Source organism: Pelobates fuscus, chromosome 5 (genome assembly GCF_036172605.1).
Source record: "Pelobates fuscus isolate aPelFus1 chromosome 5, aPelFus1.pri, whole genome shotgun sequence".
Classification (NCBI taxonomy): Eukaryota; Metazoa; Chordata; class Amphibia; order Anura; family Pelobatidae; genus Pelobates; species Pelobates fuscus.
Genome location: NC_086321.1, coordinates 237167507 through 237181178, shown reverse-complemented (window position 1 = coordinate 237181178; position 13672 = coordinate 237167507). Strand labels below are relative to the sequence as shown.

Sequence of the window (13672 nt, the reverse complement as noted above, 5' to 3'; positions counted from 1 at the left end):
TGGCAACTGTCAAAGCACGCTGGCAGGGTTGTGCAGGGCACACGCTGAAGGAAGGCCTGACAGAGCCGCTTGAAGGACACTGACTGTCTGCTATTAGCTTACACTGGAAACCTTTTTTCTTTGTAAAAGCACGCTAAAGAGACACCAGATATGATTGGCAACTGTCAAAGCACGCTGGCACAGGTCTGCAGAGCACACACTGAAGTAGGCCTGACACCCAGACGCTTGCAGACAACTAACTGCTCTTCTATTACAGTGAAAAAAAAATATTTATTTTAAATGTAAAGCTTAACCAATTGTTAAAACAGATATGAGTGGTGGCACTGGGCAAGTAGGCACAGTATCCAATGTGAACCTCACACAGAAGCTGGCAGGCAGGCAACTGCTCTTCTATTACAGTGGAAACAAAATTTTGGTTGTAAAAGCACGCTATAGAGACACCAGATATGATTGGCAACTGTCAAAGCACGCTGGCACAGGTCTGCAGAGCACACGCTGAAGTAGGCCTGACACCCAGATGCTTGCAGACAACTAACTGATCTTCTATTACAGTGAAAAAAAATGATTTCTTTAAAATCTAAAGCATAACCAATTGTTAAAACAGATATGAGTGGTGGCACTGGGCTAGTGGGCACAGTATCCAATGTGAACCTCACACAGAAGCTGGCAGGCAGGCAACTGCTCTTCTATTACAGTGAAAAAAAAATATTTATTTTAAATCTAAAGCTTAACCAATTGTTAAAACAGATATGAGTGGTGGCACTGGGCTAGTGGGCACAGTATCCAATGTGAACCTCACACAGAAGCTGGCAGGCAGGCAACTGCTCTTCTATTACAGTGGAAACAAAATTTTGGTTGTAAAAGCACGCTATAGAGACACAAGATATGAGTGGCAACTGTCAAAGCACGCTGGCAGGGTTGTGCAGGGCACACGCTGAAGGAAGGCCTGACAGAGCCGCTTGAAGGACACTGACTGTCTGCTATTAGCTTACACTGGAAACATTTTTTCTTTGTAAAAGCACGCTAAAGAGACACCAGATATGATTGGCAACTGTCAAAGCACGCTGGCACAGGTCTGCAGAGTACACGCTGAAGTAGGCCTGACACCCAGACGCTTGCAGACAACTAACTGATCTTCTATTACAGTGAAAAAAAATGATTTCTTTAAAATCTAAAGCTTAAGCTATTGTTAAAACAGATATGAGTGGTGGCACTGATTGTGCAAATGAGCAAGGCATCCAACCTGACACAGAAGCTGGCAGGCAGGCAACTGCTCTTCTATTACAGTGAAAAAAAAAAAATTATTTTAAATCTAAAGCTTAACCAATTGTTAAAACAGATATGAGTGGTGGCACTGGGCTAGTGGGCACAGTATCCAATGTGAACCTCACACAGAAGCTGGCAGGCAGGCAACTGCTCTTCTATTACAGTGAAAAAAAAAATATTTTAAATGTAAAGCTTAACCTATTGTTAAAACAGATATGAGTGGTGGCACTGGGCAAAAAGGCACAGTATCCAATGTGAACCTCACACAGAAGCTGGCAGGCAGGCACCTGCAATTACATTACACAGGAAAAAAAAAAAAGCAGCCTGATGTTATAGCCCTAAAAAGGGCTTTTTGGGGTGCTGTCCTTACAGCAGAGATCAGATGAGTCCTTCAGGATTGTAGTGGACACTGAATACCCTAGCCTAGCTATCAATTTCCCTATCTAATCAGCAGCAGCTAAACTTTCCCTCCTCTCACTAAGCATGCATCTTCCGAATGAATCGAAAATGGATGCTGGGAGGGAGGTTGGAGGGTGTGGAAGGGAGGGAGTGCTGCTGATTGGCTGGAATGTGTCTGCTGACCGAGAGGCACAGGGTCAAAGTTTGCCCAATGATGACGAATAGGGGGCGGATCGAACTGCGCATGTGTCCGCCCGCCGCGGCGAACGCGAACACGCTAATTTCGCCGGGAACTGTTCGCCGGCGGACAGTTCGGTACATCACTATTAAGCATATTAGGTGATGTGCATCTCTGTAATGAGAAGGGGTGTGGTCTAATGACATCAACACCCTATATCAGGTGTGCATAATTATTAGGCAACTTCCTTTCCTTTGGCAAAATGGGTCAAAAGAAGGACTTGACAGGCTCAGAAAAGTCAAAAATAGTGAGATATCTTGCAGAGGGATGCAGCACTCTTAAAATTACAAAGTTTCTGAAGCGTGATCATCGAACAATCAAGCGTTTCATTCAAAATAGTCAACAGGGTCGCAAGAAGCGTGTGGAGAAACCAAGGCGCAAAATAACTGCCCATGAACTGAGAAAAGTCAAGCGTGCAGCTGCCAAGATGCCACTTGCCCCCAGTTTGGCCATATTTCAGAGCTGCAACATCACTGGAGTGCCCAAAAGGACAAGGTGTGCAATACTCAGAGACATGGCCAAGGTAAGAAAGGCTGAAAGACGACCACCACTGAACAAGACACACAAGCTGAAACGTCAAGACTGGGCCAAGAAATATCTCAAGACTGATTTTTCTAAGGTTTTATGGACTGATGAAATGAGAGTGAGTCTTGATGGGCCAGATGGATGGGCCCGTGGCTGGATTGGTAAAGGGCAGAGAGCTCCAGTCCGACTCAGACGCCAGCAAGGTGGAGGTGGAGTACTGGTTTGGGCTGGTATCATCAAAGATGAGCTTGTGGGGCCTTTTCGGGTTGAGGATGGAGTCAAGCTCAACTCCCTGTCCTACTGCCAGTTTCTGGAAGACACCTTCTTCAAGCAGTGGTACAGGTAGAAGTCTGCATCCTTCAAGAAAAACATGATTTTCATGCAGGACAATGCTCCATCACACGCGTCCAAGTACTCCACAGCGTGGCTGGCAAGAAAGGGTATAAAAGAAGAAAATCTAATGACATGGCCTCCTTGTTCACCTGATCTGAACCCCATTGAGAACCTGTGGTCCATCATCAAATGTGAGATTTACAAGGAGGGAAAACAGTACACCTCTCTGAACAGTGTCTGGGAGGCTGTGGTTGCTGCTGCACGCAATGTTGATGGTGAACAGATCAAAACACTGACAGAATCCATGGATGACAGGCTTGAGTGTCCTTGCAAAGAAAGGTGGCTATATTGGTCACTGATTTGTTTTTGTTATGTTTTTGAATGTCAGAAATGTATATTTGTGAATGTTGAGATGTTATATTGGTTTCACTGGTAAAAATAAATAATTGAAATGGGTATATATTTGTTTTTTGTTAAGTTGCCTAATAAGTATGCACAGTAATAGTCACCTGCACATACAGATATCCCCCTAAAATAGCTATAACTAAAAACAAACTAAAAACTACTTCCAAAAATATTAGTTTTTTGGGTTCATTGAGAACATGGTTGTTGTTCAATAATAAAATTAATCCTCAAAAATACAACTTGCCTAATAATTCTGCACTCCCTGTAAACCTGGACCTACTATGCATTAGATTCTTCACCATCTATAGTTGCATTTTTTGTGGTTTTCTATGAAGTAGTTTTTTTTTTTTTTTAATTCTTTATTTTTCGTGTGCATGATATTATATAACATAGAGACCTATAGTGCCACAACAGTGAGCACAGGCTTTCAATTGCATACATTGTCATGGCGAGAGTGAAAAGCACACATTTTTTGGGGGGAAGACAAAATAACAGGATAATAATAATAGTTGCTAAGGTATGTGTTTTAGATTATTGCATGATGTAGTCTACGAGTAGTGACACATATTGATTTATGAGTTAGGTGCGTCTGAGAGGTCACAGGCTATGTTCATCTAGTATTCTAGTTATAGACACGGACGGTTATACACGGTAGTCTAACAACTCACTGCTGTATATAGTCTAACAAAATATTACAGTTTCCTCTGAGTAGGAGTACATGAGTGAGCTATGTGTTTGGAAGCATGCTTATATATTATGTGAAAAAAGTTAAACTATATGCTATACTAAGAAGAGCAAAATGTAAACACGCTGGTAAAAAACGGGCTACTAAACATGCAGCACAAAAGAGTATTCTATACATTTAGTGCAGTGCGTAGGTGAGCTAAAAGGCATTAGATATAGTAGAACAGTGCTAGGTCTGGCTTATAACTTGAAATAACATCACTGCACATAAGATTGTTCTGCTATATTAAGGGTTAACTAGGTGATATATACCACTGGAAATACATTTTTAGCAAAAAATAACATTACGAGTAAGGGTTAATGTTGGCACGGGAGCATATTAGGCATGAGACATGCATTTGTTATCAGAGTCTGGGTATTTAGCTGTTGTAGCGGTTGGTGACATTCCAGGCTAAGTATACCATTGTGCGGCAGTATGGTGGGGGCTTCAGCCGATACCCAGAGTTGGTAAGTCCCATGTGCTGCCGTTGGGAGTCCCACCTTTGTTGCCCCTGGGCATGGTGTCTCTGCGTCGGGAGGCAGCTCCGGTAGAGCTCTGTGGGGTGTGCAGCCGCACAGCCATATGTTTTGCAGCGTTGGCTGTAAAGCGTTGAATCATGTAGCACTGAATGCCGTGATTTTGGCCGGGTGAGGTGCTCATATGTGCCGCTTGTTTTGTGGTTCCGCTTTTGTTGGTCAGTGAGTGGGAGCGTGCGCTCGAGGAACATGACGCCTGTTCCTGACTTGAGGATCTTAGGTACCTGCTCCGCCGGACGGCCTCTTTGGACGTTCGAGGTACATGCCTGTGGTAGCGGCGGCGTATCGTTGGTCGGATCCATGAGGCCACCGTTAGTTCTGCCTGGCGGTAGGTTGCTCCTCGGCTAAGCAATGCGTCTCTGAGGATTGCGCAGAGCCGGTCAAAAATCCCCAAAGGTGTCGTGGGTGGTTGGGTGCGGGTGCCCCGCTCCTTAGCTCTACGCTGGGCGGCCATTTTAGCTGTGCCTTTGTCTATGAAGTAGTTTTTTAAACTACTTTTTTAAAAACATATCTTTTTATGCAGTGCAAGTAAACATCGTCTAGGTACCAAAACAGAAAAATGGATTATGAACACTAGCAATTTTACCTAAAAAGTGTTATAAATGTGAACTGTGAAATAAAGTTTGTAATACTTCTATTTACTCACCAATTTAATGTTCCATCCTCTCCATTCACTGTATTATCATTGGATTCCACGTTAATTGTTTCGCCAGCTTCACTATCTTGTTCACAATTTTTGGTAATAATAGCTCTTCTGAAAGAAAAATTATGCAGATAGTTTTTTTTTATTATTAAAGAGCAAACAAAGGGACACTGCATCCAGACCACTTCAATAAGATGCAGTGGTCTCTGTGTCTAGTGTCCCTGTCCCCATAGCTCTGCCACATAAAACATTGCAGTTTCAGAGAAATTGCAATGCTTATATTGCATGGGTAAGACTACCTCTAGTGGCTCTCTGAGAGACACTTTTTGCATTTACACAGAGTTTAACTCCATGAAAAGAAGCTGGGCGTAGCGTGAGGACTCCCAGTGTCTTCAAATTCCCCTCAGGAAAGCATTGAGCCAATGTTTTCTTATGGGATAGCCTAATCTGCCTGCAACATCCTCTGCGCATCTTCATTAGGTTTCCCTCCATTGCCAAAATCGAAGGAGGCGGAGATGGAGCCAGTGCTGAGGGACCTTGGTGCTGCAAGAGGTACATTTTTATAAGGTTTTATAACCTTGTGCAACACCAGATGGAAGTGTTCCTTTAAATATACTGCCACAAAAATTGTAACTGTAACTCATAAACTATTTTGTGTTTTCCTAAAGCACAGAATCCATAGAATTTAACTCTGTCAGCAATATGTTCTGCCTTGGGCATATTCCAATTATGTGAACTATAATCACCAGAGTTGAGAAAATTATTTTCTCATTATTCTTCTGCTTAATTCTGTAAATATCTCATTGTGCATTGTGAGATTGAGTTTGTGAGACAGCTCAAAAGTTAAATATATGCTAAAAGTTCGGTTCTTGTGGTTTATTTTGTTCTTTATCGGAAAACTAATGCTAGTGTGTGTTTTTTTTTAAATTGTCTTTAACTACTACATCAGATCTACCGATCAAGAGACAAACCTAGATCTGTGTGAGAACAACTATGGGATACATTTTTATCTTTGAAGTCTATAATCAAGCTGTGATAATTAAAGCATGTAACACAAAAACCATGAAAATCAAAAGAAAACACCCAGAAGGTCTTTACCTCCCACTAATTGTTCAAACATTCTTGTGCATACATGCTACTCAAATCTGCGTAAAAGGGAGCCAGACTATAAATATATGAACATAAAACATGCAAACATAAAGAAGAGCTTTCCTGGTAGGTTCTATGTCATTTTCCTTATACACACCACCTAATGAGATATTTGTTGCGGAATAGATAAACCCAGACCTTCTTAGCAATAAGACTCACAGTAAAGTGCAGTATGTAAGAGTATATCACAGAGCTCCCTAGTAATAGAACTCACTGCTACATGAAGTGTGTAAGACAGGGCTCCACATTAGGGCAATTGAATATTTATTTCTCTTGCCATAATGACAATATAGTAAATAAACACTAAATATCAGTTTTGCAAATGGGACACATGACATCACGGGTACAGGGAGTGATATTGTGGATAAATATATTAGCTTCCAAAAAGGAATATGCATGGGGCATTAGAGAAATGGTATTATGGTAATGGGGCATAATATGTGTAATTTGCAATATAAATTATCCTTGAATAACTAGAGCTCTAGTGTAAAAAAAAGATAATTGTAGTAGATGATATGCAAAAATGGTATTTAACATTGTGCATATCTCATCTTCTAAAGCAGTGTACCCGCTCCCAAGAGCCCTGATAGTACATATTTCAGAGCCCTGTCCCGCTTTATCTGACTTTGTTTAGAGGTGTCCCATGTTTGGGTACATCAGGAAACTGTACCTAGAAAGTGGAGATTGCACTACACCTAGGGTGTGAAAATTGCCCTACCGCCCCCCATATGTCTAATTCCCCCATCACCCTCTCCATGTGTCATGTTCACGCCCCACAGCACCTCCATGTGTCTCATTCACGGGCTATGGGGTGAGTGTGGCATGGTTGGGATAGAATTGGAGTGGTTAATGTGACCGGGTAAGTGTGGCAGGGTGAAAGGGGGCAAGTGTGACAGAGTGATGGAGAATACGTGTGACAGGATTGTACAGAACTATTTTTCGTCAGTATATATTATGGAGGGTCCTATGGCAATAGATATGCAAATGATTGTTGCAAAACACTTTCAGAAAAATTGTGATCGGATGATCGGATGACTCAAGACTAGGTGCTGCAGCAACTAAAAAGATATTAGTGTAAACAAAGCTCAAAGGCCTGACGGTATTCACCCACGCATACTTAAGGAGCTAAGTGTGGAACAAAGAGAACCTCTGTTTTTAATCTTTCAGGATTCTTTTCTTTTAGGAATTGCACCAGAGAATTGGAAGAAGACAGATGTGGTTCCTATATTCAAAAAAGGTTCAAAATCTTTGCCTGGAAATTATAGACATGTGAGTGTAACTTTTCGAGGCTGGGAAAATATTTGAAAGGTTATTAAGGGATAATATTCAAGGATTCATTGGGAAGAACATTGTTATTAGTAATAATAAGCCTGGTTTCATGAAACATAAGTCATGTCAAACTAACTCAATTGCATTCAACAAAGAAGTAAGTAAAAATATAGATCAAGGTGTTGCAGTGAATATGATTCAAACTAAAAGAAATGGTCTAGATTAGACAGAGGTATTTAGACAGATTGTGGGACTTGGCACTCAAATGGCAGAAGAAATTTAATTTAGAAAAATGCAAAGTTATACACATCAGAGTAAAAAATGCTTAAGCAACAAGGGTTAGTAAGAAGAATAAGGATGTGGAATTCTCTTCCTGAAAAGGTGGTTTCATCAGAGTCTCTACAGATTTTTAAACAACTGGATGAATACTTACAAAAACATAATATTCAGGGATAACATTTTTAACATGTGGGGTAATAATGCCTTGATCCAAGGAGTGCTTCTGTTCCTATCTGTATGGAATATCCTGCTGATTTAAAGGAACACTTCACTGCCCAAATACAAAAATAAAAATCACAGTTTAGTAGATATACCCCAAATGAAACCTTGCATGCATTTAATTATGCATTTTTTCTTTGGAGTTATATCTAAAACCAGCTTGCAAAAACTGCAGATCTCTTATCTGCTGCCATTTCAAGCCCTCCTCTTCTAACCCCACCCAGACTTTGTGGGGATGTCCAATCACAGACTTATCAAGGCAGCTCAATAAGAAATCTTTGCAAGGCAGGTGGTCAGGGCAATTGCTGCCTCTTGAGTTCAGTGCAAATAAGCTAACTAAACCAGGAAGGACCTGTTGTCTGCTTGAAAAGCCAGTGGGTGTAACCAGTACAATTCACATAAGTGTCAATTTCTATTAAAATCTGCACTTTTTCCAAACTCAAAAAATAGTAAACCTTTCACACAAAGCTTTATAGCAATCTAAAGTGCTTTAGGCAGAGGCAGCTCTCTAATTAGGCGGTTTAGGTGGCCACCTAAGGCTTCGCGCTGTCTGGTGCCTCGTGGCCGCCAAACCGCCTTAGGGCAGACTGTGTCAGGTACTCAGTCAGATGGCCGAGGACCCGACACCAGGAGGGGGCCCGGCGGCTTGCTCTGTGTGTCGCCAGATGCGAGGTCCCTCCAATCTGCCAGGAGGAGAGCGTCCATTGCAGACACTGGTCTGCAATGTGCAGAGCTGCAGACCACGTGTCTTGCGAGATCTGGCCAATCAGAACGTTGCCGCACGTTACCACGGCAGCGCTCTGACCAGGTCTTGCAAAATACATGGTATGCACATCTGCACACTGCAGAGGTACAGACTGGATATCCTACCCACCGGACTGCCAGGGTGTCCACACAGGACCACCAGGGAGCCCACCGGACTGCCATGAAATGAAGGACACTGGATCACCAGGGAAATAAGGTATTTAATCTCACTCTCTCCCACACCACCATTACCCCCTCCCTCCCACTTTCACACTGACTCCCAGTATACCCCCTCCCACACCACCATTACCCTCTCTCTCCCAGTCTCCCCCTTCACTATCACCCCCTCCCAGTAGACTTCCTCCCTCACCACCATTACCCTCTCTCTCCCAGTATGCCATTTCACTATCACCTCCTCCCATTATACTCCCTCCCACACCACCATTAGCCCCTCCCTCCCATTATCCCCCCTCACTATCACCCCCTCGCACACCACCATTTCCCCCTCCCTCCCAGTATCCCCCCTCTGTAACACCCCCTCCCAGTATTCCCCCTCCCACACCACCATTACCCCTCCCTCCCAGTATCCCCCTCACTATCACCTCCCTTCCAGTATACTCCCTCTCCATTAACTCTTTCCTCCCAGTATATCCCCTCACTATCACCCCCCTCCAAGTATACCCCTTCCGACACCACCATCATCCCTCCCTCACAGTATCCCCCCTCACTATCAACCCCTCCTAGAATACCCCCTCCCACATAACCATTACCCCCTCCCACCAAGTATCCCCATTCACAGTCACCCCCTCCCAGTATACTCCCTCCTGTACACCATTACCACCTTCCTCCTTTCACTATCATACCACTCCTAGTATACCCCCTCCCTCACACCATCACCCCCTCCCTCCCAGTATCCCCCCTCACAATCACCCCACTCCTAGTATACTCCCTCACTCACACCATCACCCCTCCCTCCCAGTATCCCCCCTCACTATCACCCCACTCCTAGTATACCCCTCCCTCCCTCACACCATCACCCCTTCCTCCTAGTATCCCCCTCACCTTCACCTCCCTAGCAGTATACCACCTTCTTCACACCATTACTCCCTTCCTCCCAGTATCCCCCCTCACTATCACCCCTCCAGTATTCCTCATCCCAGTATTCGCCCTCTCTCCCAGTATTCCCCTCCCTCACACTATCACCCCCTCCCTCCCAATATCCCCCCTCACAGTATCCACTGTCTCTCACACTATAACCACCCTCCCTCACAGTACTTCCTCACTTACAGTATTACCCTCCTCCCTCACAGTATTACCCCTTCCAGTACAGTACGACCACAGTAGTACACCCTCCCTCACAGTATTACCCCCGCCCTCACACTATTACCCCCTCCCTCCCAATATCCCCCCTCACATTATCCACCGTCTCTCACACTATAACCACCCTCCCTCACAGTACCCCCTCCAGTACCCCCTCCTTCACAGTATCCCACACCCTCCCTCACAGTATTACCCCCTTCCCTCACAGTATCTTCCCTCCCTCACAGTAAACCCCCCTCCCTCACACCATCACCCCCTCCCTCACAGTATTACTCCCTCACTAATAGTATCCTCTCCCTCATACCATCATACCCTCCCTCACAGTATTACCCCCTCCCTCACAGTATTACTACCTCCATCACAATATTACCCCCTCCCTCACAGTATTACCCCCTCCTTCACACTATTACCCCCTCCCTCACACTATCACCACCTCCCTCACAGGATCACCCCCTTTACACATCATCACCCCCCACACACTCACAATATCACCCCTTCACACACACACTGTTATGCCCCCCACACACTGCCACTCTCCACAATGTAGTCACCCTACTCTCACACACTGTCAGCCTCCCCACTTACACTGTCAGCCTCCCACATACACTGTCAGCCTCCCCTCATACTGTCACATCCCCACACGTTGTCACTTCCCCACACATTTTCACTCCACACTCACCCTGTCAAATTTATCCCTCTAATTCTGTTGCACTCACCATCTCTAACTCTGTCATACTCTCCCCCCCAACACTGTCACACCTTTTCCATCACAATTAATGCCTCTGATCCTGTCACATTCTGCCAAACTCACCCTGTCACATTAACCACCTTAATCACACAACTACAGCCACTGCAAGCTTCTGAACAATGAATGCAGAGACTAACTCTCTGTATCCAGTGCTGCAAACACGCCTTTCAATATAGCAAATACTGATTACACACACACAAAATACAACCCTATTATTTTATACTTTGGGTATTAATGGGGTCTGAAGTGTGTCTCGTTATTGTCGGCTAATCTAAAAAACTGTCACTAAATTAGTGGAATATTCCTTTCTGATAATGGATCATTACATACAAGATTGGAATGGTGGAAATTTTGCACCATTGGTCCTTAAGTGATTAAACAAAGAAAGTTGGTCATTTTAATAAACCATTATGCTGCAATGGTAACAAAGACTTTTACTGTATTAGTAAACTCAACAAATCACATGATGATAACCAAAGGTTGAATCCTGCCTGGAGAAAACCAGCATGAAGGAAACACTGACATGCATAAGTATTTATTAATGCACAGATTATGGCAGATTCCATACTCACAAAAATATTTTTATTGATGCAAGAACAGTATACTGTACTGTTAAAGGGACGCTCCAAAACATCATAACCAATACTGCATTCTGTAATAGCTAAGGTGCCAGGAGTGCCCTGGCTCCCCCTCCTAAAGTGAGTAGTCAACTAATTTTCATATTGGTTGACTTTTTAAATGGGTTCTGTCGGTCTGTCCCTTCTCTTCCAATCCAACCTAAGGACTGTAATCTACTGCACCGAGCTTCCATTAGCTTTCCTGAACTAAGCCCCCCCCCCCCTCCCAATATAAACAGTCAAATCATTTGCTGACAATTTGACTTCTTACCTGGGATCCACTGCCATTGCCTTCATAGAGTGCTGGTAGCATCTGTTAGCTCTCCTGAGCTAAACCCTGCCAGTGCATTGACTTAGAGCTTTGGCAAAACTACCACCGGTACAGCCTGTGCAAGAGCACTGGTGCCCACAGGCTTTGAGGGCCCATCTGGTAGCCCATGCACTTAGGGCTAACCCAGCAGGCAGGCTGATCTGATCAGGTGCTTGGTCAGTTGCTGCAGGCCTTAAGTAGAGCACCTGGGCCTTATTAATGTAGGCACCCCGTGTTCGGAGTAAGTGATTTTCTGTTACATCCTCCCAGCTTACTTACCACGCAGAGGCTGGGAGGGTGGAAGAGGCACAAAGATGGGAGGAAGGAGAGCCACTGAAGACAGCATCTCCAATTATCCTTAGCCAGTCCTAGAATCCATCCTCCTGCATCCAAAAGGTAAGAAAGCAGGGAGTGAATAAAAATATGGGGGGGTGGGGTGGGGGGGTGGGGGGTGGGGTGACTCGTGTTTCTGTCTGAGGCTTGTAAGGATTTTTGTGGTAATTTATTACTATTATTTTATTGTATCTGCCTTTACTTCTGTTACTTTGTTTATATTTATTTTTTCTTATATGTTTACATTCTGGTACTTTTTTGTACATAATACAATTTAAATATTTTTTTGAGATTGTTATGGTGTGCATTCTATATCCTATATACATTTGAATATTTAAAGCACTTGAGGGAGTGCTTATATGGTTTGCACCTGGCTGTTTTTATATTGTTTTGTCTCTCCATGTGCTGTTGATTTGAGAACACATATAAACACTAATACACAAATACATATAGACACTGATACATGCACATGCAAACACACACAAATACACTGATGCACAGAGACACAATTACTGACTAATATAGACATGCAGTCACAATGTTTATTCATCTGGATGTGTGTATTTGAGTGTGTCTGGCATTGTCTATCTGTGTATGTGCCTGAGAGCAGGCCCGGACTGGCCATTGGGCACACCGGCAAATGCCTGGTGGGCGCCGGTGGCCATGGGCTGTGGCAGGCAGGGGAGATCACAGGAGAGGAACCTGGAGGAGCTCTAACATGCAGCTTCGCCGGGTTCCTCTCGCGAGATTCGGAGCGTTGCCATGGCAACACTCCAGGTCTTGCGAGAGTGAACTTTAGCCCCACAGGCTAGAGTTCACTCACCATTAGCACCACCAGGGATGGCAGCAGCATGATCCCCCCTCCCAGGCTAAAGGTAAGAAGAGAAGGGGGATATAATGACACTCACACACACACACACACACACACTGCATCCCTGACACTCACAGCACCCTTACACTCACAGCACCCTTACACACACACACACAGTGCACCCCTGACACTCACAGCACCCTTACTCAAACACACACACTGCACCCCTGTCTTCACAGCACCCTCACTCACACACTGTCAGGATCGGGACAGGGATCCAACACGCAGAGTACAAAGAGTGGAAAGGTACGTATACCGGGCCTTAGAATGGCCGGACTAACGTACCGAGAGTAATAGAGAATAGTCAGAGACAAGCCGAGGTCGAGGGAACGGGAAGACAGATAAGCGAGAGACAAGCCGGGTCAAGGGAGAACAGAGAAGCAGGGAAGTACAACAAGCCGAGTCAAAACCAAATAGAGCAAACTAGAATACCAGAGCACTGAGTGACTAGACAAGCTAGAACCACGACAGGGCAATGAGCTGAAGAGAGAAGTAAGCTTAAATACCCTGGCTCTGGATGGTAATCACGCCTCTGACAAGTGCCGATTGGATATCGGACACTTGAGTGACAGGTCGCTCGTGATAGCGTCATGACGTCACGTATTGAGCGTCCTGCTAGAAAAGGATGTGGATTCCTCGCGGCCGGTGTTTAAGTGGCTGGATGGACCGCGAGGAACGGAGGAAACAGCTCGCCTGGACGGATAAACCACCAAGTCTCTACCTCCCTTAGAGGTAGAGACCTCA

At 44.4% G+C, this 13672-nt stretch overlaps 1 protein-coding gene across 3 annotated transcripts in view; it reads right to left on the bottom strand.

Annotated features, from left to right (window-relative positions):
• Nucleotides 1-5056: 5056 nt before the first annotated feature.
• LOC134612781 (uncharacterized) overlaps nt 5057-13672 on the bottom strand; it is a 66419-nt gene continuing 57803 nt past the window's right edge. For 2 of the 3 annotated variants that reach the window (XM_063457221.1, XM_063457222.1), the window contains exon 5: nt 5057-5180. In XM_063457221.1, coding sequence (XP_063313291.1) covers nt 5069-5180 — 112 coding nt within the window. In that variant the 3' untranslated portion in view covers nt 5057-5068. The remainder of the gene's footprint in view (nt 5181-13672) is intronic. The other variant, XM_063457223.1, reaches the window with a different exon arrangement.